The sequence below is a fragment of the Chaetomium globosum genome, genomic scaffold, assembly GCF_000143365.1.
Source record: "Chaetomium globosum CBS 148.51 scaffold_6 genomic scaffold, whole genome shotgun sequence".
In the NCBI taxonomy this organism is placed as follows: domain Eukaryota; kingdom Fungi; phylum Ascomycota; class Sordariomycetes; order Sordariales; family Chaetomiaceae; genus Chaetomium; species Chaetomium globosum.
The window spans coordinates 1,142,977-1,163,515 of NT_165981.1; the positions used below are offsets into that span (position 1 = coordinate 1,142,977).

Genomic DNA, 20,539 nt, shown 5'->3' on the forward strand with positions numbered 1-20,539 from the left:
AATGCAGCCAGTTTCCCATCGAATCATCCTTTTAGAGGCCGAGGTACGGACATTACAAGAGGCCAACGAAGCACTTTCCAAGCGCCGGAGGGCCAAACGGACGCGTCTCCGAGATGGATGGGCCATGAATGAAGACCAGGCTAGGGATATAATTGCAGAGAAGGGCGTAGTTGACAAGGAAGGACGCGTTGAGGAGGAAAATGAAGGGTCGTCAAAGAGGCGTCGGGCAAATTTGCGGCTCGTAGCATCTTTCGCAAGGCTGGCCACAATGCAAGGACATGCCCAGAGGCTGGAGAAATGGATAGTTCATGCGATTCTGAGTAGTTTCAATTGATTGCATTGGTTTCAATGGACCTCTGGCAGTTTGGAATGAAGATGTCTAGAAAAGTGGGCGGGTCAACGGGATGTGCGATTCAATGGTGGATTACGTTATATCTATCAATAAGGAATCATAGTCTATTGTTTTATAATAATGGATAGTAAGTTCGATTATGTAGTGTTTTCGTTCCAATAACCTATCTATCTAAAGGTAATACGACATAGAGAAGAGAAGCTTAATGTTAAGTACTTCGAAGATCCCTTGCTATATCTTTAATATAAACTTAGGGTTTTGATTAGAGATAATTTATATTCATAATCCCTAGCCTATAGCTACAAATATACTAGTAGTTATCTACCCTATCATTTAGCGATCTAGTCTATCCTAGGATATGTAAAATTGCTGGCGTCGCTTCGTTCGTCAGTCGCGCGGCCCCTTCGCTACGCTACGGGGCCCTTCCTTCCTCTCTCCCGCTCCTGGCAACTTTTCTGTCCCTCTCCGGAGGACAATCCGGGTCAGGGTTGAATACGGGAGAGACGAAGCGCCAATAGATATCTGTCCGGAGTCCAATATTGTTCGGCCAAACTGCTTGCTATTTTCTACATGCTTAATTCGTAGTCACACACAACTCTCCGTATCGCTCGCTTCCGCGTTGCTTGGTCGGTATAGCGGCTCTAGCAACCGCCTTCCAACGCCTCTCGTAGTCCGCCAGCTTCCTCTGCATCGCAGCAGTCGGCGGGTCCCGGTTCACTCGGCTTCGGTCGAATGGTACGTCGAACATTACCCCATCCAGCCTCCACGCCCGGGAGACGGCCACGTATGACAACCCGGAAGCGAACTCGCGCTCCGAGATGTCGCACACCACCTTGGGCAGCGTGATCCCCTGGGACTTGTGCACCGTGATAGCGTACGCGACCACTAGGGGGGACTGTGTGCGGCTGCACGTCTTGTTCTTCAGGGTGAAGTCTTGCCTCACCCGCAGGATCGGGACCACCAACCTGCCCTGCCCGTCCCGAAGCTCCACGTCTCTTGTGTAGTACGGCGGCCCCGTATACTTGTCGAGGGCCACCATGATGACCAACGGCGGATCCCGCAGGGGGTCCGCCCCTTCCGCCTAGCCGATATCGTGTACCGTGCCTTGGGCGCCGTTCACCAGGCCCACCGGGTTCCAGATATTCCTGGTCAACATCACTCTGGCGCCGATGCATACCGGGAAGCGGCTCGACAGGTTTTGGACAGTTTTCGAGGGATCGCGCAGGTGAATAAATTGTACGATAGGCAGCTTCTCTTTGCAATGCGAACAGATCCTCAATTCTCCGTTGACCTCCATATTGGGCAGAAAAAGTTGGATTCGGAAGAGAGTAAACAAAACAAACAAGTTACAGGGCAACACAAAGATGGACACGGGCAAATACGGAGACTGGTTTGCAGAAAAGTGGGGGTTGCAGAAAAGTGGGGAGCGGGGTGCTTTTGACCAGTTGCTAGATCGCATTATTATTATTATTATTATTATTATTATTATTATTATTATTATTATTATTATTATTTCCTACACCGATATGTCCTGGGGCGCGCCGGTCCTTCTACTGCTATTTACAAAGGAAACCGTACCGTATAGGCCGGATAAAAACCTCTGTCTACCACTTTTAGACAACAATCTATGAATCCGTCATACTGCAAAAGAAAGGAGGCCCTTTGCCGGCCTCCGGGCCCTCTAACCCTCCCCATCCACTGTTTCTAGCTCCAGCCTTCTGGCCAGCCTATACTCCAGTAGCCGGCCAGAGTCCATCAGCCAGCCATTCTCCTTCTAGTAACTAGAAAGAGGGATTGATTATATTCCTTCGAAAGGTAATATATAAATCTTAATTACACCATATAAAAGCATAAAATGCTTTAACATAGTAGAAGCTAGTAGATCTAATTATTAATATTATTATTATTCATACTCCGCTATGTCCAAGTGCGTGCCGGACCCTCATCTATTTAGTGTACAGGAAAACCGTGCCCTCCCGGGCCGGGTGAAAAATCCATACCAACAATCAAGGAACGATGCGTTCTGGTGTGTCTGCGTATACAAAGAGCGGAGGCCTCCTGGCTAAGCGGTACATCGCAGCTTCCCCGAGTCCATCAGCCAGTCGAGAATCCTGCTCGCGAGCTGTGCAGTCGTGGGATTGATGCCGTGTAGAACAGAGGAAAAGTCCCGTCGTGTTCGAATTCTAGTTCTCTCCCATCTTCGAGTCAACGGTGGGACCAAACACCACACTACCAGGTGTTCGGTAGTCTCTCGTCCCTCGCCACACTTGTAGGCAGGAGTCAGAACGTCCGGGACTCCCCGTGTAAACAAGAAGTCCCGTAAGCCTATTACTCCCGTCCGGATTTGAACAGCAGTGAGCTCTTGGCCTTGCTGAGACCGTCATGCCTCCTTAGGGTTCCGTTCCGGAATAGCGTCTCCTGCTGATGGTCAAAGTCGTCCGCCGGTCTGGCGATCGCTCTGCCGTCCCGTTCCTTTAACCACCTAGCCCTCTAGTCCCTTTCTACTACCTTGTTCGTATCAACGATCCCCCCCGTCCAGGGCCCTCTATTAAAGAGGTATCCTAATGTGGCTATCCCTCGTATACTATAGTATTAATCCTTGTTAATATTAAAGGAAGCACTTATATACCTTATTAACTTACTACTAATACTATAACGTAATCTATCACCTTTTCGGTCAGACCACCTTTCCGGTCACTTTCCTGCCCCACACCCCACCACGTCGACTTCGGACGCACCTCACAATGCAAAAGAGAGTCTATTCGGAATGCATTCTACATAATTCGAGTCCTTATTTACAAGGGCATTTTCTGGCGTTGTGCTTGATTGAGCTACAAACACTACACTTCGGCTGCGCACGCTTTCGTGCCTTTGGCGCAGTCGTGTCCGATGGCCCCACCTCTCCTTCGACCTCTCGACGAGCTTCCTGGCTTCTTTGGCCCTTCTGAAGAGCATTCTGGGAGGCCTCAATGTGTGTCATCCCTTCTCCAATCGTCATAGTCCCTCCTGCCTGAATGAAAGCTCGGCGTGCCCGCTTTCTTTTTTGTCGACCATTTTCAGCTCGAAGTCGCCAGTTCTCTTCCTGCACAAGAGCAGCGTTGTGCATTGCCATCTGGCAACCCTTGATGATTTTCTGAAGCGCCTGATCCGTGGGGCTTATCTCTCTCTGGTGTTTCCTCTAGAGAGAGTCAAGTTCGACGATGTTTACTGGCGTTTTGAGAGGCAGACTTGGCGGTTGGGTAGGGGTAGGAGGGGGACTTGGTGTCCGTATCCTGGTTTGTAGCCGACAAAGAACCTGAGTTGGATCGAGAGGCACGAGCCCTGTAGCCCTAAAGCCACTTACGATGTTTCTTGTGCTGAACGTCTTTTTCTGAGCTTCAAGAAACAGTTCGAGGAACCTTGGTTTGTGGATGTGATAAAACCCCGAGTGCTATCATCTCTTTGACGAGGTCGCCGTACGTCCGCTTCAGCACAGCAAAACAGCTAGCGTCAAGGGGCTGGAGGCAGTGCGACGAGTGCGGAGGCATACACTCTGTAAGGATCCGAGGTTCAGTACAGAATTTGTCGAATTCAGGCGTCGAATGACTTGCATGACCATCGAGGATAAGAAGCCGATATCGACCAACAGTCCGGTTTCGTGTCTGTGGCTCGAAGACTTCTCGAAGCCACGCAAAGGTAAGCTCATCGGTTGTCCAGCCGTTATCGCCGACTCCAATCCGCCACGTCTTTGGCAGTGCTGAGATGTCGTACCATGACGAAATGTGGACTTTTCCTTCGAAGATGATCATTGGATCAACACTCCAGCCAGATGCGTTAATGCGATGACAGTTGTCCACTCTCGATTTCCCGGCTGGATAAGTCCGTGCACCCACCTCCCGGTCAGGTCACCAACCGATCAATTTTTTTCCACCCTGATTCGGCACCCTCTCTATTCCAAACCACCCAGTTCCACCAAAACAAGCTCAAATTCAGCTCCATTACTCTTATTCAAATTTTCTCTTCCATGGCTCCAGAAGATAACATCCAGCAGGCAATCCAAGCCGTCAGGGATGGCCAATCCATCCGCAAAGCTAGCGAGGCATGGGGAGTTTCCTTTTCTACCCTCCGGGACCGAGTCGTCGCCAACGCCTAACCGAAGGGACAGTACAAAGCACAGGCGATGCAGAAGCTCAGCCCTGGTCAAGAAAAACACTTGGCCGACTGGGTTCTTGCCCAGGAAGCTCTAGGGCTTCCGGTGAAGCATCGACAAATCGAGGTCTGTGCTAACCGTATCCTCCGTCCCTCTGGATCTGACCAGACTATCGGTAAACACTGGCTTCAGAAGTTCATCGGAAGATATCCAGTTTTAAAGACGAAGAAAGATAGACGTATGGATATCAAACGGTTGGATGCAGCTAGTACTGATGTTATCAAGGCCTGGTTCCATCTCCTCGCGATCCCAGTCATCCAGACAATTGACCCGCAAGGCCGTTGGGAATATGGATGAAATAGGGATAATGAAAGGTCTGGGAATCAACGGCTTATGCGTTGGATCATCGGAGAAGAAGGAAGCGTTGTCGAAACACCCCGAATCCCGGATCTGGACAACCATTATAGAGTGCATCTCAGCAACCCGAAAAGCTCTCCCTCCGTTAGTCATCTTCAAGGGGAAAGACATCCAACAACAGTGGTTCCCTGATAACGACCAAGACCTTGATCCATTACGCAACTGGCGGTTTTCGACGAGTCAGAATGGCTGGACATCTAATGATAATGCCCTCAAGTGGCTGACAAAGATCTTTTGTCCGACGACGGCGACATCGAAGAAGAGGCTCCTTATTGTTGATGGCCACGGTAGCCACGAGACTGACGACTTCATGTGGACCTGTTTTTCCAACAATATCTACCTCCTCTTCTTACCTGGACATGCCTCCCACGTTCTACAGCCCCTCAACCTGTCGGTTTTCTCTCCGTTGAAGACCACTTACCGCCGTGGTATCAACGACCTCACTGTGATGACAGACTGTGCCCCCATTGGCAAGAGGCTCTTCTTACGGCGTTATGCGCAAGCCAGGAACGATGCCATCAAAGAAAGGAATATCCGAAGTGGCTGGAAGGCATCAGGATTGTGGCCAGTCAACCTAGACAAACCTCTGATGAGCCGTCTACTGTTGAACCCAACCAGCCAGTCAGTCAGTCGGCCGGCCAGTCAGCTATCCAGCCAGCCAGTCAGTCAGCTAGCCAGCCAGCCAGCCAGCCAGTCGTCGGCTAATCAAGACTCCAAACCGCAGCCAGGAGGTCCACAGATTGATATCAACAAATGTCCGTCTACGACGACTGCAAACAATAGACCCAGTGGCTAGGAGTCTTTTCAAAAAGGTGGGCAAAAGCCTTGACAATACAGCCATCAAGGCAGCTAGTCAAGAACAGAAGATCCGGGCACTGGAAGCTGAGGTAGATAGACTAAGGCCGAGAAAAAGGAAGGAAGTCAGGATGGATCGCAACACCCGGTTTGCCCAGATTGAACAGATTATGCAGGCTAGAAAAGCACTTGCAAAGCAGCTAGAACCCTTAGAGAAAGTAGATGGTTATGTATTTGAAGATATGTGGCTGGAATGGTCAATTTTCGACCCTCCTGTAGATACTGAAAATGGGGAGGCAGATGGGGAAATTTGATCGGTTGGTGGCCTGACCGGGAGGTGGGTGCACGGACTTAACAACAGGCCGATTCCGTCGGTCAGATCGAGTGACCACTTTAAACGTGCTTGCAACACCCATCTGGAAACCAGTTTCGTCAAAATTGTAGATGTCGTTGTTAAGAACACCGTATTCGTTGATAGTCTTTTGCACTCGTGCAAACCACGCTGAAACCTTTCCCGAGTCCTTGCATAAGGGTCGTTGATAGTAATACTTCCTAGAATACTTTGTATGTTCAGATGGGGATGCCGATGAAGAAGCCGCTGGGCCCAGTTTCTTGCCGACAGTCATTGCCGGGACGGGGGTGGATATAAGAGACGCGTCGAGTAAAGTGAAGCCTCCACGCTCGCGGAGAAGAAGGTCGGCCATCTGTCGGATATAACCGATCGTTGGCGACATCCCACGGTCGTCCAATGATTCGATCCATTGAATCAGGGCAGATTCTTCGGTCGGGAGTAGCTTTCGACTCTTGACTTGCGCTTGTTGACGTGTAGCACCCCCTTGACGCGTTCTTGTAAAATCGTATTTGGTACGTCTAATGCGGCTGTAGCCTTGCGAATGCTTTTGATTTGGCCTGAACGTAAGACCTCGAGTGCTAATTGGATCATATCTTCGTGCTGTAGAGGCTTTGGCATTTTGCCGGGCACAATGGCGTAGTGGAGCGAATCCGAAGTCGACGTGGTGGGGTGTGGGGCAGTAAAGTGACCGGAAAGGTGGTCTGACTGGAAAGATAACGGATTACGTTAATGCATCTAATGCGGCCCATTTCCTTGCCCCTTTTCCACCACCATAGCCAACATACCGCCCACCCTGCAACCAACGCAACTAGCCAGCCATTTAGTCAATCTGTACAGCGTCTGAATAACGCTTCGGGCACACTCGAGAGGTTCGTCTATGGCCAATTTCACCACAAGCTGTACCCTGGCTTGGCCATTTAACCCGCGTTGCCTGGTCGACGATCTCGAAGACACTGGGCTCCCGCTTTGTACTTGACGCCGGGAGCCTACTTGTCATAGCTATGGGCTCTATACGACGGGGTTCTAGTAGCTGAATTGGAGCCCCATCATGTATTGAGTGCCAGTGAAATGGAAATCTTCAAGAAGAAGAGGCTCTTGACGTCTAGTCAAGACATGTACACAAGGGAGCCCGTAGACCAGGGTAAAAGTGCCTGTACAAGTAGGCGACGGAGGAGGGTCTTTCCACTGCAGTCGCCGCTGCTCCTCAACCTTCCGTAGCGCTTTGTGCGAGACCCAGCCGTGTATAGCCCTATATGGAGCTTTGTCGGGCTTGAGGGGTATGCGGATCTGTTGCTTAGCTTGGTTAGACTGCAACTCAGATCAACGCAAATCGAATCGCTTTCCACGCTTCGAAGAGGTCGAATGTCGACCTCTGGAGGTACGACTTAAGAAGTCCATGAATCCCTTCAACACGCGAGGTAGCCGTATTTCCAAAATGAGCTTCCAGGTCGACCCAGGCAGAGACAAGCTTCTCCTTAAACGGTAGAAGCCATGTCTCCTTAATATAGCCAACCTGCGTAAAGTTCGTTGAACCGTACTTGTTTTCGAACTCATTTAGACGCTCCTCGTAGATCTCTTGAGTTGGCGAGTCAAGAAGAGAGAACTAAAAAGCGTAGAACTCCTTCCACGCCTCAGCTTCTGGAAATGCTGGCTGGCAACGCGCAAGAACTGCCTTATTTGCGTGCCATGTACAGAGAGATGTTGTTGACGGAGAGATAGTTGAAGCTGCGTTTATAGCAGCTAGGCACCGATCTGTTAGAATAACAGATGGCAAGACTCCGCCACACTGCTCGTACAAAGTCTTCAACCGCTCGACAGCCCACATATAGTCTTCTTTAGTTTCGCCGCTCAAGAACGCAAAGACAATACAAAAGGAGCGCCCAGTTACATCCACGCCGATCATGTCAAGAAGTGGCATACCGTACTTGTTCGTCTTATACGTACAGTCGAGAAGGAGGACTTCAGGGTACGCTCGAAGGTAGGCAAGATAGCCGGGATCCGCGAAGAGAACTGCCGTTACCTGTCTATCTGGCCCGTACTGCACACGGCTCCAAAAGCCCTCTTCCTCGAGCTGATTTGCAAGCGCATGGATTGGACTCTGGCCTTGACGAGATTCCCGGCGGACATGGGCGATACGGTTGTAGATGTCTTGGCGTGTTGCAAAATAACCACTTTGCCGGACGACTGTCTGGATATCCTTTGGCGCAAGGCTAGCTTCTGAGAGCATTGGTAGCTGTGAATGTACCGCCTGAGAGCTGTCGTTGCACAGGGTGTGCAGTTGGATGTAAGCTTGGTCCGTGGTTATGGGTTGCAAAGCGACGATCTTGACGGTGATTTGGAGTCTAGCCTTCACTAGAATCTACTGCGAGGACCGAAAAGGGGCAATTCGTCATACGGGCAGTCGTCTTCCTCTGGCGATCTCGCTCTGGCGACAAAGGTAGTCGGCGACTACGATCGCATGCAAAGAAGAGTCTCAAGAAGCCACCAGGCCCGCGTATTGACCTCTGGGTTGTAAAAGCATAGCCTCGAGGCTTTGCGTATGCGTTGATTGATTCGAATAAGGCTTTACGGGTCTCGAAAATGCCCTCTGGAGGGAGGCAGTGGTCTGGGAAGGTGGCCATAGCGGCAGGGTGGGCAGTATGTCGTCTGTTGTGGCAAGGAAATGGGCCGCGTTAGATGCATTAACTACTCACTGGAATGACGTAACTAGTTAACTAAGCAATTCGACACTTAACTGCGTAAGCGCACACATGTGTGCGTCTAACTAGTTAGTGGGGGCCTACTATGAAGTAAATATTATATAATAGTTATATAAAGAATAATTGGAGAGATAAGCTATTTAACTCTACTAGCTAGAATATAAGCGATAGGGATAGGATAAGAATCTTTATAATAATATTATTGTAAGGGAAATGAGGGTTCGAATATTATAAAAGGAAGCGATATAGGGACCAACAATACTGGAAGTAATATTTTAACTATTATAGAAAATGTAAACCTTGAAAATTCCTATTACCACTAGTTATTAGTCTTTATAGGCAACAACATAACAGCTATAAACCTAATCTAGAGGATCCCAAATGAGGTTTTATGTAGTTCTAGTCTATAACTATCGGTATTCTCCAAACTACTTCCTAGAACTAGGGTATCTAGCTTAGTAGCCTAGAGAAGATTATATATTTCAAGAATAAGCAAGAGAGCCAAAACAGTTGTCCTACAAAAGCCCGGAAAAGAGCCGAGTACCTACCGAACTCCAGGAGGTTACAGGCCTATAGCCCTCCTACCTACAGTTGGGAAGGTCATAGAAGCACTGGTAGCAAAGAGGATTACTAGTGCTGCAGAGGCCTACGGCCTGCTACCAGCGGAGCAGATGGGAAACCGAGAGCACAGGTCAACAGAGGTAGCGATTCGGCTAGTCGTAGCCCGAGTTCAGGAGGCCTGGCGGCAGAAAGCAACCGCCTCCCTTCTACAGTTGGATATCTCAGGGGCATTCGACACCGTCAACCACACCCGGCTACTAGCCACTCTTCGGCTACAGGGTTACCCACAGTGGGTGGTTCTGTGGGTGAAGGCGTGGTTAAGTAACAGAGTTGCGATCCTCCACTTCGACGGCCAGAAAACAGAGGACATCCCAGTCATAGCGGGAGTCCCCCAGGGCTCACCACTATCCCCGATCCTATTTATCCTCTACATTGCCTCCCTATATCAGGCCCTGAAAACAGCCCATCCACTGGTTAGCATAGTAGGGTTCGCAGACGACACAAACCTACTGGCCTTTGGAAAGAACCCAGAGGCCAATACACAGCAACTGGAAAAAGCTTGGAAGACCTGCTTGCAGTGGGCTGGTACCCGGGGGATGGCGTTCGCACCTCAAAAGTGCGAATTAATTCACTTCAACAAAGGTCGGAGACAGTGGGAGAACCCGGTGGCCCTGGCCCACCCAGGGGCTAGTGGCTACAGCACAGTTAAGCCAGTGGAATCGGCTCGGTTCCTAGGAGTCTGGCTGGACTGGAAGCTATCATGGAGGGCGCACCAACAAGCTGTGGAACGGAAACTCAAAACCCAAGATTTCGCCTTATCGAGGATTGCAGCAAAGACGTGGGGCCCGAGCCTATCCAGGGCTCGGGAGGTCTACGTAAAGTGCATCCGCAGTGCCATAGCTTACGGAGCCTCCAGCTTCCACCAACCAACAGCTCCAAGAGCTACAGGGCCGAAGGGGCCTGCAAAGGTCTTGTCAAAAGCTCAGAACAGGAGCCTTCGAATAGTAGTAGGGGCATACAAGTCAGGTCCTATTCGGTGCTTAGAAACAGAGGCCTGGGTGCCACCGCTAGACCTATATCTCAACAAGCGGCTGGCCGACTTCGAGGGCCGGCTACAGAAGCAGGCCCTACAATCAGGGGCTGGGCCGGAGGCTGAGAGAATAACCACGGGGCATCTAATTACTGAGGCCTGCAATAAGGTCTACCGAAGGTTCAACAAGAGGAGGAAAACCCGAGGCCGGAGGCCCCGTCAGGGCCCGCAGAGTCCCACGCCCACTGAACTAGCCGCTAGTGTAGTGGCCCAGTGGGTTAACTACAAATGGAAGATCGGGGGGAAGGTTAAGGGGTCGAATACCAAGGAGGTGGTCGAACTGGCCTGGCAGGCCCGGTGGGAACAACAGAGAGCTAGTCAACAAAGTACTACTCGACAGAGGGTATTAAACAGGAGGATAGCCGACGAAGACCCCCCAGCCCTCTTATTTACCGACAAAGCTCTGATGAGACACGAAGGTCTTACAAAGGCGCAGAGCTCCCTCCTTTCCCAGGCCCGTATCGGGGATATAGGCCTCCGGGACTACCTGTTCAGGGTGAAAGTCCCGGAGGTCCGTACCCCCTATTGCGAGTGCGGGAGAGGCAGGGAGACGGTGGAGCACTTGGTGGTTTGGTGCCCCGACCCGCCGTTACAAAGGCCGTGGGACGGCAAAGAGATTCGGTCACATCGGGACCTACAAACCGTATTACGGGGAGTAGGTGCGCGGAGCAGAAGATTTGTTAGGAAGGTCCTTGGCTGGCTGATGGACTCTGGCCGGCTACTGGAGTATAGGCTGACCAGAAGGCTGGAGCTAGAAACAGTGGATGGGGAGGGCTAGAGGGCCCGGAGGCCGGCAAAGGGCCTCCTTTCTTTTGCAGTATGACGGATTCATAGATTGTTGACTCAAAGTGGTAGACAGAGGTTTTTATCCGGCCTATACGGTACGGTTTCCTTTGTAAATAGCAGTAGAAGGACCGGCGCGCCCCAGGGCATATCGGTGTAAAAAATAATAATATTATTATTAATAGGTATTTAAATCTTAACGTTCCATTAATTTAAGGTTATTACTTATATGGACTAGAATAAAATCTTTAATATTATAATCCTTAGCTAAAGGAAGAGATTTCTTATTAAAAATAATATTAATCTTCATAACAAAAAGCGGAATAGAAAGAATAGAGGAGTCTTTTAATTATTAAAAGTTTAAATAAATAAAGGTATAGCTAAGTTATAATATATATATACGTTGGGTGCCACCACTGGACCTCTACCTCAACAAACGGCTTGCCGACTTCGAAGACCGGCTACGCAATGAGACCCTACAAACAGGGGTGGGACCAGAAGCCCCAAAGACTACCCCGAGGCACTTGATCACAGAGGCTTGCAACAGAGTCTACCGCAGGTTTAGAAAGAAGAAGAAGGACCGAGGACAGAAGCCCCGTCATGGCCCGCAGGCCCCAACAACCCACCGAGTAAGCCACTATTATAGTGGGCCGGTGGGCTAGCCAGAGGTGGAAGACAGGAGAAAAGAGAGGCAAGAAGTTGAAAACCGGCGAAGTGATGGAACTAGCCTGGCAGGCCCGGTGGGAGCAACAGAGACCAAGGCAAGAGGGGGTTGGTAGGAGGATGGCCGATGAAGACCCCCCAGCTCTCCCTTTCACGAAAAAAGCCCTACAGAGGTACGAGGGCCTTACGAAGGCCCAGGGTTAAGGTCCCGGAGGTCCGTACCCCCTACTGCGGGTGCGGGGAAGGCAGGGAGACTGTGGATCACTTGGTGGTTTGGTGCCTTGACCCAACGTTACAGAGACCGTGGGAACACCGGGAGATTCGGTCACATGGGGACTGACAAACCGTACTACGGAAAGTAGGTGCCCGTAGCGTTAGGCTTGTTAGGAAGGTCCTGGGCTGGCTGATGGACTCTGGCCGGCTACTGGAGTACAGTCTAGCCAGAAGGCTAGAGCTAGAAACCGTGGAGGGAGAGGGCTAGAGAGTCCGGCGGCCGGCAAAGGGCCCCCTTTCTTTTCGTAGTTAGATGGATTCATACATTGTAGTCGCGAAGGGGTAGGCAGAGGTTTTTGTCCGGCCCATAGGGTACGGTTTCCTTTGTAAATAGCGGTAGAAGGACCGGCGCGCCCACGGGCATATCGGTGTAGGAAATAATCCTGTCCGGAGGACAATATTGCGCTCAAACTTTTGGAAATTACTATGCGAAATTGATAAGAGAAATTCGTATGCAAAACTGATAAGAAATTTGTATGCAAAACTGATTAGTTAACAACCACGCTCCGGCTCGAAGTTCACTTCGTCACCTGTCTTATTGGTTCTCCCTAAACTGCACCATTCATGCCCTCGCAATCCGCTCGACCTTCGCGAACGTCGCCACTCCATCCGTTTGCACGTCTGCCGCTTTTCAATTCCAGGTTGTTTCTATGGAAGACGTGATAGTCGTTCTAGGCGGCGCTACTGAGGCGGCGGTGGAGACGGCTGTGGCACGCAAGACATGTACTAATTGCAACACCGAGCAAAACATTGATCAGTTTCTCCATGCACGCGGGAACGGAAGGATTGTTGTCAACTGTCTAAGTTGCCGGCACAAGAAAAGGCTTCATGTGATATCCCTAGTTACGATTTTTTTTTTTTCTTCAGCTAACCTATCGCAGGTTCAAGCGTCACGAGCAAGTATTGAGATTTCTCGCGCAATCGCCCGCGGAGAAAATCTTCCCCTTCCTTTCGCACCGGCGCTTGCACCTGGAGTTCGACGAAACGTTACACACGGCGTTCTTGCCACGATGTATCACGAAAGGGGTCGCGTTCCTACAGATACCCCAGAAATGGCAGCCGCACGGGATCAACGATTGACAATCCAGAGACACCACCGCGTGGAGCGACGCCATGGCGTGCAGCCTTCACAAACCCCGACGTTAAGCGGCTTCATTCGACAACAGCAGCTCAATGCTCAGGACGAGGTGCCTGCGACTAGCCGAGCCGATTTGCTACCCGTGCAAGCAGCTGAGGGAGATGGTTTGGGTGGTGACGCGGATGACTTGCGACATACACCGCCACAGCCCCGCGGCGGCGGACGCCCTCCTAAACGCTATTATCCTCCGTCTATATCTTCAGCTCAGTCTCGCGGACGCCCTCGCGGACGCCCTCGGCTAGCACGCAATTCTGTTGGCCGCCCACCTACGCAAAATCTTCCCCAAGAAAACCCTCCACGAGAATTGAACGAACCCGCGGTTGGGTCTCGCGGACGCCCTCGCGGACGTCCTCGGCTAGCACACAATCCCATCGGCCGCCCACGCATGCAAACCCTCCACGAAGGAAACCTTCCGCGCGAATTTAACGAACCCGGTCCGCGGTTTACAGGCGATGACCAGGAGACGCCGCTGTTGGCCGAAGACATTGCGATCAAGAGGGAGTTCGACGAAGCGCTTGCCGCAGAGGAGATGCAACGATGCCTGCGTTGCAAGGAGCGCTGGTTTGACATCAAGCTCATGGTGGATGGCGTTTGTAAGCGCTGCCACGACAAGGATGACAAGAAACGGCAGGAGGAACCTTTTTTTTCTCCGCAGAGAACAACCTTGATTTTGGCCCGGTCCCACCACAGTTGCCCCAACTAGAGCCGTTGGAGGAGCTTTTCATTGCGCGTGTGCACGTCAGCGTCAATGTATTCACTGTATGCGATGCTTCCCTGCGAGAGAGTGTACTAGCTAATCAGCGTCAGGTTCGTGGGCAGCAATACAAGTTATCGTGGGCATGTTGTACACTTTTGCGCGACGTGGGCAAGGTGTACTCAGAGCTTCCCTTGCTGCCCAAGGATTTGGACATTGTCATCCTCCGACCGCGTGGATCCGAAGCGGTCGAACAGATGGATCGACAATTCCGCAACCGCTTCCGAGTCCACCGAGCAGCAGTCGAGACATGGCTCAGATTCCTCGCCGACAACCACCTTGGCTACAGAAATTTCACCTGGAACTACAACAACCTCTCCCAGTTGCCAGAGGACGGTGACGTCTTTGACCAGCTGAATATCTACGAGGTCGCCGAGTCTGGAGGTTTGCCTGCAGATTCTGGCCCTGTTGAAGAACCGGAAGAGGACAGAGAGGTTGTTGACGAAGCCGCAGTGCCCAATACGCTAATCCATGATTCGGAATTGAACCAGCTTCAAGGGCGAGTCAATGATGGGGCTACTGAGGTCAATGAGCAAGTGCCCCTAGAGTCAGTCGACCCCCAGGCTGCTCACCAGCTGCAGATGCCTTCCATCCGGCGCACTCCCCTCGATGAGTTCAATCAAAAGCATGTGCTGCTCTCTCTCGCCTGCCCGACCCTGTTCCCTCGGGGAGTTGCGGATTTTGTCGAGCCTAGACAGCGCAAGATCTCCTGCTAAAATTACATCCAGCATGCCATGAAATGGGAGGATGGCCGATTTGCCAAACATCACAGCTTCCGATTTATCGCGCTAAACACTCTGATGAGGCAGCAGGCGAGGGGTCATAGCCGATTCTACGTCAGCAAGAACCACCGAACGCCTCTTACGAAGGAGGCGCTGCAGGAGGCGCTTGCCGATCCGGACACGCCAGAGGCCCAGGCCATCCTCAACCGGATCTCTCGCTATGCTGGTGTCATCAAAGACACACGCCCCTTTTGGTACCGCCGACGTCGCGAGTGCGAGTCTTTTGCGCACTGTCTTGGTGTCCCCTCTGCTTTCATCACACTGAGCCCAGCCGACCTGCACTGGCAGAGCCTCTACCAGCACATGCCCGAGTACGAGGAGTGGAAGGCGCTTGATGAGCCGAGACGCATGGCCAAGTCCCGCCGGCTGTTGCGGGAGAACCCGCATATCGCGGCCTAGCACTTCCACTCGCGGAACTCGCTTTGCAGGAAGATTGTGCTGAAGAAAAAGTCCAACGTGGCCGACTTTTGGTACCGGTACGAGTGGCAAGGCCGCGGCAGTAGTCATTCTCATGGGCTCTACTGGTTCCATGGGAGCCCTGCTCCTGATATGGCAACCCCCGAGTTGAGAGAGCATTTCGCGAGGATCTGGGGATACCACGTGACAGCAGTAAACCCGCAGCAAGATCAGGGTGCTGACGAGGGCAACACTTTGTCTGTTGACCCTCTGGAGATGGACGTTACTCGGGAGTGGTTAAACAGAATCGTCAACCGCTGCCAACGACACCACTGCTCGTCGACCTACTGCCTGCGGGTGACGAAGAAGGATTCCCAGCGAGCCAGAGAGGCCGAAGCAAGAACCGAGGCTGGAGAGACAACCGGAGAGGAACCGCCGCCACCACAGCCCACGTGTCGGTTTCTCTTCCCCCGGCCTATACGAGAGGCTGCCGCGGTCATCAAGGGGCCCGGAAAGAGCTGGTGGTCGTTCGAAACAGAGCGCAACGGCACCCACCTAAACCAGTACAATCCACTGGTGTCTCTTTGCTGGCTGGCCAATACAGATTGCTCGCCCCGCACGAGTGTGGAGGCTGTTGTCAACTATGCTGGGAAGTATTGCACCAAGTCTGAGGCCCGGACTAGCACATATGCGCAGATTGCCCAGAGTATCCTTCCCCACATATCAGACAACAACCCGATGATTTCTTTTATGTCAAAGATGATGAATAAACTAATCGAAGAGAGGGACTACTCTGCGCAGGAGATCTGTCATATCCTCCTGGGACTCCCTCTGCAAGAGGACAGCCGAGTGGTGCAGAGCGTTGACTGTAGGTCCCGCGAGAGACACGCTCGTGCAATTGACATTACGGCGGATGGCGATATTGAAGAGTCTCGGACAGTCTACGAGAAGTATCTCCGACGGCCCGATCATATGCAGGATGTCTCCTACTTCGAGTTCCTACAAAACTGGAACTTCAAGGCACGAAATGCGGACAAATGGGCGATTTGGCGGCCGCCTGCGATGCCTAGGGTGTTGTATTATTACCCCCGGTAGTTACAAGCCAGTTCGCTCACATCAGCAGTACTCCGACTTCTGCCGGGTCAAGCTGCTGCTAAGCCATCCCCACCGCCAGACGGAAGATCTGTCCCAGGTTGATGATCGACAGTTCGACAACCACGCATCTGCCTATCGCTACTGCCTTGAGCATCACGACCACCCGGACGACCACTACGGCACGGTTGACGAGCCTGATCCGTCTCCAGATGAGGAGGAGTTTGAGCCAGAGGGGGACGCCGGGGACATTACCCGGTCGAGGACTGGCAGGAGATGGCGCGGTTGGTCCCCGACATTGAGCTTCCCGATGAACGGGCCGACTTGCTTGGCCGCCGAGACCTGGATGTCAACTACGACTGGGCGCGACACGTCGGCCGCTATTATTACGAGGAGTTCATTACTGGGAGCTACTAGGTGCAGCTTCGCGGAGGGACTCCAGGCAATTACGACGTGGAAGATATGCCTCTCGCAGCCCGTGATACGCTGAACACACAGCAGCGTCAGGTATACGACACGATTATGCGCCACTTCAGGGCGAAGAACGAGAACCGTCGGCCTCCGCCCCTCTGGCTGCAGATCGATGGAGGAGGGGTGGGACTGGCAAGTCGTATATGGTGAAGGTGATATTTTCTCATCTTCAGGCCAAGGCGGCTTTCTATGGCCGGCCCTCCCCCATCGTCAGAGCAGCTCCGACGGGCGTGGCGAGCAACCAGATCGGGGGACAGACTCTGCATTCCCTTCTGCGACTCCCCGTCGGCGGCAATTACCGCTCGCTCTCCGAGACCCCCGACGACCCCTCCATCGCCTTGCAGCGGCGGTTCAGGGGTATCCACTACCTCGTGATTGACGAGAAGAGCATGCTCGGCCTCAAGACCCTCGCGTGGATCGACCAGCGCCTACGAGAGGTGTTCCCGGAGAATCGCGACGAGTTCTTCGGCGGCCTCAGCGTTATCCTGATCGGGGACTTCTTCCAGCTTCCCCCCGTTCTGAACAAGCCGCTGTACTCAACGCGCGACGACCTGAAGGATATCGAGATGGTCGGGCGCAACGCGTACCTCTCATTCGACAAGTCCGTGTTCCTGACCACGATACAGCGGCAGCAGGGCGAAGACCAGGCTTCTTTCCGGCGGGCCTTGGAAGAACTGCGAATGGCTGATGTGTCGGTACCCTCCTGGGAGCTCCTTTCTTCGAGGTGTTCTGTCAAGCTCTCACCCGAGGAGGTTGAAAGCTTTGCTGATGCGCTTCGCATCTATCCCACCAAGACCCAGGTCGTCGAGTACAACCACCAACACATGCCTGGCCTGGACAGCCCCGCCATTCAGGTCGAGGCAAAGCACGAGGGTGTTAGTGCGGAAAAGGTTGGATCCTCAAATGCCGGCAACTTGGCCAAGCGCTTGCCCTTGTGTGTTGGCTGCAGGGTGATGCTGACGCGGAATTTGTGGGCCGACGTCGGGCTCGTCAACGGCGCACAGGGGACAGTCTACGACATATCCTGGAAAGAAGGTGCCGACGTGCTGCGAGACCCGCCCGAGGTCATCATGGTGGCCTTCGATGACTACGACGGCCCGGCCTTCACGATGCCGAACGGGGAGCCGCTCCGTAGTGGAGGGAAACTGGCTGTTCCCATCCTCCAAGTGCGGCAGGACTTCATGGTCGGCGCCAACTCATGTTCGAGAGACCAGTTCCCGCTGCTGGTCAGCTATGCGATCACCGTCCACAAGTCACAGAGCATCACCCTGGACAAGGTCGTCTGCGATATCTCTGCGCCAGAGTTTGCTTCTGGCCTTTCCTACGTGGCCGTCTCGCGGGTGAAGACACCCGGCGGGCTGATGTTTGAGCGGCCCTTCGACCGCAGCAGGATCTACCGCGAGACACCATCACGAGCTATGGGGTTGAAGTTGTCCGATCACGCTACCAGGCAGCTGCAGGCGTTAGATGCTGTGGCGGGGGAGGTTCCCTCAGAGTCTAATTGATTTGTAAGTAGCGAGGACGTGACTGTAGAGACGTAACGTGAGTGGCAGAATAGAAACGATTAGTAGCTATAGTTAAGTGTAAGAAGACCGCTCAAGTAGATGGAGTTGTTGGCCGACGGACAGATATTGGCGCTTCGTCTCTCCCGTATTCAACCCTGACCCGGATTGTCCTCCGGAGAGGGACAGGAAAATTGCCAGGAGCGGGAGAGAGGAAGCAAGCGCCCCGTAGCGTAGCGAAGGGCCGCGCGACTGACGAACGAAGCGACGCCAGCAATTTTATTAATAATATTTACCCTTCCTTACTACGTTATCTTATAAGTTAAAGTAATTGGAATATTATTATTAATCTTAGCTAACTTATTTTATAAAGAGGAGAGTAAAGATACTCCCCTTATAAATCTCTATAGAAGAGTCGTTTCTATTACAAGACCTTTCTTCAATACTTCTTAGAGAGCGATTAGATGTTATATAGTCTTCGCTGCTTAATTGTATATAATCTTACATTTGGTAGCGCTGTGACTCAACAACACAACCATCGTTCGCACCCACAACGCTCGTAACCATTTATATATAGTCCTCATACCTATAATATAGAGAAGCTAGTAGGTGGCTAGGTAAGTTAAGTCATTGTAGCTGACAATTGAGCACGAGCCAGTAGACGGACCAAGCCATCAAGCCCAGGGCCAGAGACAACCACAATCTAGGAAGTTGACAGCCGAAGGCCGTCGATTATACTAGCGAAGTAGGTCGTCGGCCCCGGGCGATCGCTGGTCGTCTTATCTGGTGGTTGGCGAGGGCGGTTGTCGGCTTGGGGTGGATAGATGATGACTTCCCCTCACACTCACTAGGGCTTACGAGGCTTCAGCTGTACCGCAGCAACCGGTATTTCACCTGTCCTATCTCTTGCTCTATATAAAAATACCAGATACCCAGCTTGTTCTTGCTACATCATCTGTCCCTTTCATTTGGCAGATTCGTAATTAAAATCACAGCGTACATCGCTGACCACCACACTCTGTCATTGTGTGTACATAACGGAGCCTCCCACCTTCGAGACGGAATTCGTGACTGTCAGCCGCCATCATCATGTGCTCCCAAACACAGAAGATGCTAACTGATCCCATGGCCTCGTCAATAACATACCGGCGGCGGGTATTGGGCGCCTGGCTGGAGTTGGACGGGATTCCGGGTTTGCAAGAGTCGTCAGGCCTCCCCTTTCCGGTATACACAGACCCTTCGAGTCGAACGCAGGGCGTTCCCCAGGGAACAGCTGTTGAGGCTGTAGCGTTGCTCCACATGTCAAGATAGGCATCACCAGCAGCCTGGATAAAATCCCTCTTGTCACGTTTGTCCTCGGGGATTGGATCCCATGTTTCCCCCAGCACGTACTCAAGCGTCTTCTTGGCGTCAAACAGCCACGAATTTGTCGTAGAGGCGATGGTGTCGATGAGTGTGACACGGCCATCATCTCCGTGGCGGATCTGGGTTCCAATGACATAGGGATTGGCTGGGTCGCTGACGATAACCTCGGTGTACGTTGCGCATGCCACGAGGTCAAAGTTGGTGCGGCGGTGGTCGATTTTGAGCGCCTTGCTCAGTACCCCTTGGGCGGGGTCCTTCCTTTTGTTGTTTTCTTCGTATTCCCAACCATCGGAAACAACCCTCTGAAGCAGGGTAACGTTGCCCGCCGCTTGTGTGGCGATGTAAGCATCAGATGCCTTAGCCAAAACCAAGCGGTCGCATTCAGCTGCTTGGGTGGCTAGGGGGTGTCCAAACACGGCTTGCAGTGCGCCGAAAAGGATAACTATAGAAGAGAAAGCACCGATAGAGCGCATCGTAATAACTTGTGAACGAAGAGGCTAAGCATCTGCTGTCATAACAGATACGTGTGAACCATCACAACAAAGTAGTGGTTTAGTGTAGGGGCCGACCAAGGGCTTAAGCATGTTCGGAACTGGGATGCTGCTGCTGCACAAGTGCCGAAGCCCTGGGGTGAGTGTAATATGGGGAACGCTCGCCGGGCCTCGGCATATTGAGAGGCATCATCGCGCGTTAGTATATTCACCCATCATCATTGTCACAGTGGCACAGTAGCCAGTCCCGGATTTCTTGCACGCAGCCCGTTTAAGATATTCAATATAGGCGTTATATGCGAGGTTACTATGGCCATCTACTACTGCACTGGACACCAAGAGCGGGGAAACAGGAGATATTTCTGTTGCCGGGCAGGGTTCTTGTGAGAGACCCGGCTCTGTCTGCCCGCCCAGGGATCACATGAGATTAGGGC

General features: G+C 52.2%; 5 protein-coding genes across 5 annotated transcripts; 2 read left to right on the forward strand and 3 right to left on the reverse strand.

The window, feature by feature from the left end:
- Positions 1–926: 926 nt before the first annotated feature.
- Positions 927–1,391, reverse strand: CHGG_08715 (uncharacterized protein; the record flags this gene model as incomplete). Its single annotated transcript, XM_001226641.1, has 1 exon — positions 927–1,391. The coding sequence occupies one exon, from the start codon at positions 1,389–1,391 to the stop codon at positions 927–929; it is 465 nt and encodes a 154-aa protein (XP_001226642.1).
- Positions 1,392–8,061: 6,670 nt separating this feature from the next.
- Positions 8,062–8,666, reverse strand: CHGG_08716 (uncharacterized protein; the record flags this gene model as incomplete). Its single annotated transcript, XM_001226642.1, has 2 exons — positions 8,062–8,300; positions 8,441–8,666. The coding sequence occupies 2 exons, from the start codon at positions 8,664–8,666 to the stop codon at positions 8,062–8,064; spliced, it is 465 nt and encodes a 154-aa protein (XP_001226643.1).
- A 1,399-nt stretch (positions 8,667–10,065) lies between these two features.
- On the forward strand, positions 10,066–11,173 carry CHGG_08717 (uncharacterized protein; the record flags this gene model as incomplete). Its single annotated transcript, XM_001226643.1, has 2 exons — positions 10,066–10,180; positions 10,239–11,173. 2 exons carry the CDS (start codon positions 10,066–10,068, stop codon positions 11,171–11,173), a joined length of 1,050 nt encoding a protein of 349 aa, XP_001226644.1.
- A 1,951-nt stretch (positions 11,174–13,124) lies between these two features.
- CHGG_08718 (uncharacterized protein) lies at positions 13,125–18,252 on the forward strand (the record flags this gene model as incomplete). Its single annotated transcript, XM_001226644.1, has 7 exons — positions 13,125–13,797; positions 13,875–14,635; positions 14,735–15,144; positions 15,217–16,179; positions 16,280–16,560; positions 16,719–16,870; positions 16,921–18,252. 7 exons carry the CDS (start codon positions 13,125–13,127, stop codon positions 18,250–18,252), a joined length of 4,572 nt encoding a protein of 1,523 aa, XP_001226645.1.
- Positions 18,253–18,816: 564 nt separating this feature from the next.
- On the reverse strand, positions 18,817–20,087 carry CHGG_08719 (uncharacterized protein; the record flags this gene model as incomplete). Its single annotated transcript, XM_001226645.1, has 3 exons — positions 18,817–18,851; positions 19,108–19,160; positions 19,396–20,087. The coding sequence occupies 3 exons, from the start codon at positions 20,085–20,087 to the stop codon at positions 18,817–18,819; spliced, it is 780 nt and encodes a 259-aa protein (XP_001226646.1).
- Positions 20,088–20,539: the final 452 nt, after the last annotated feature.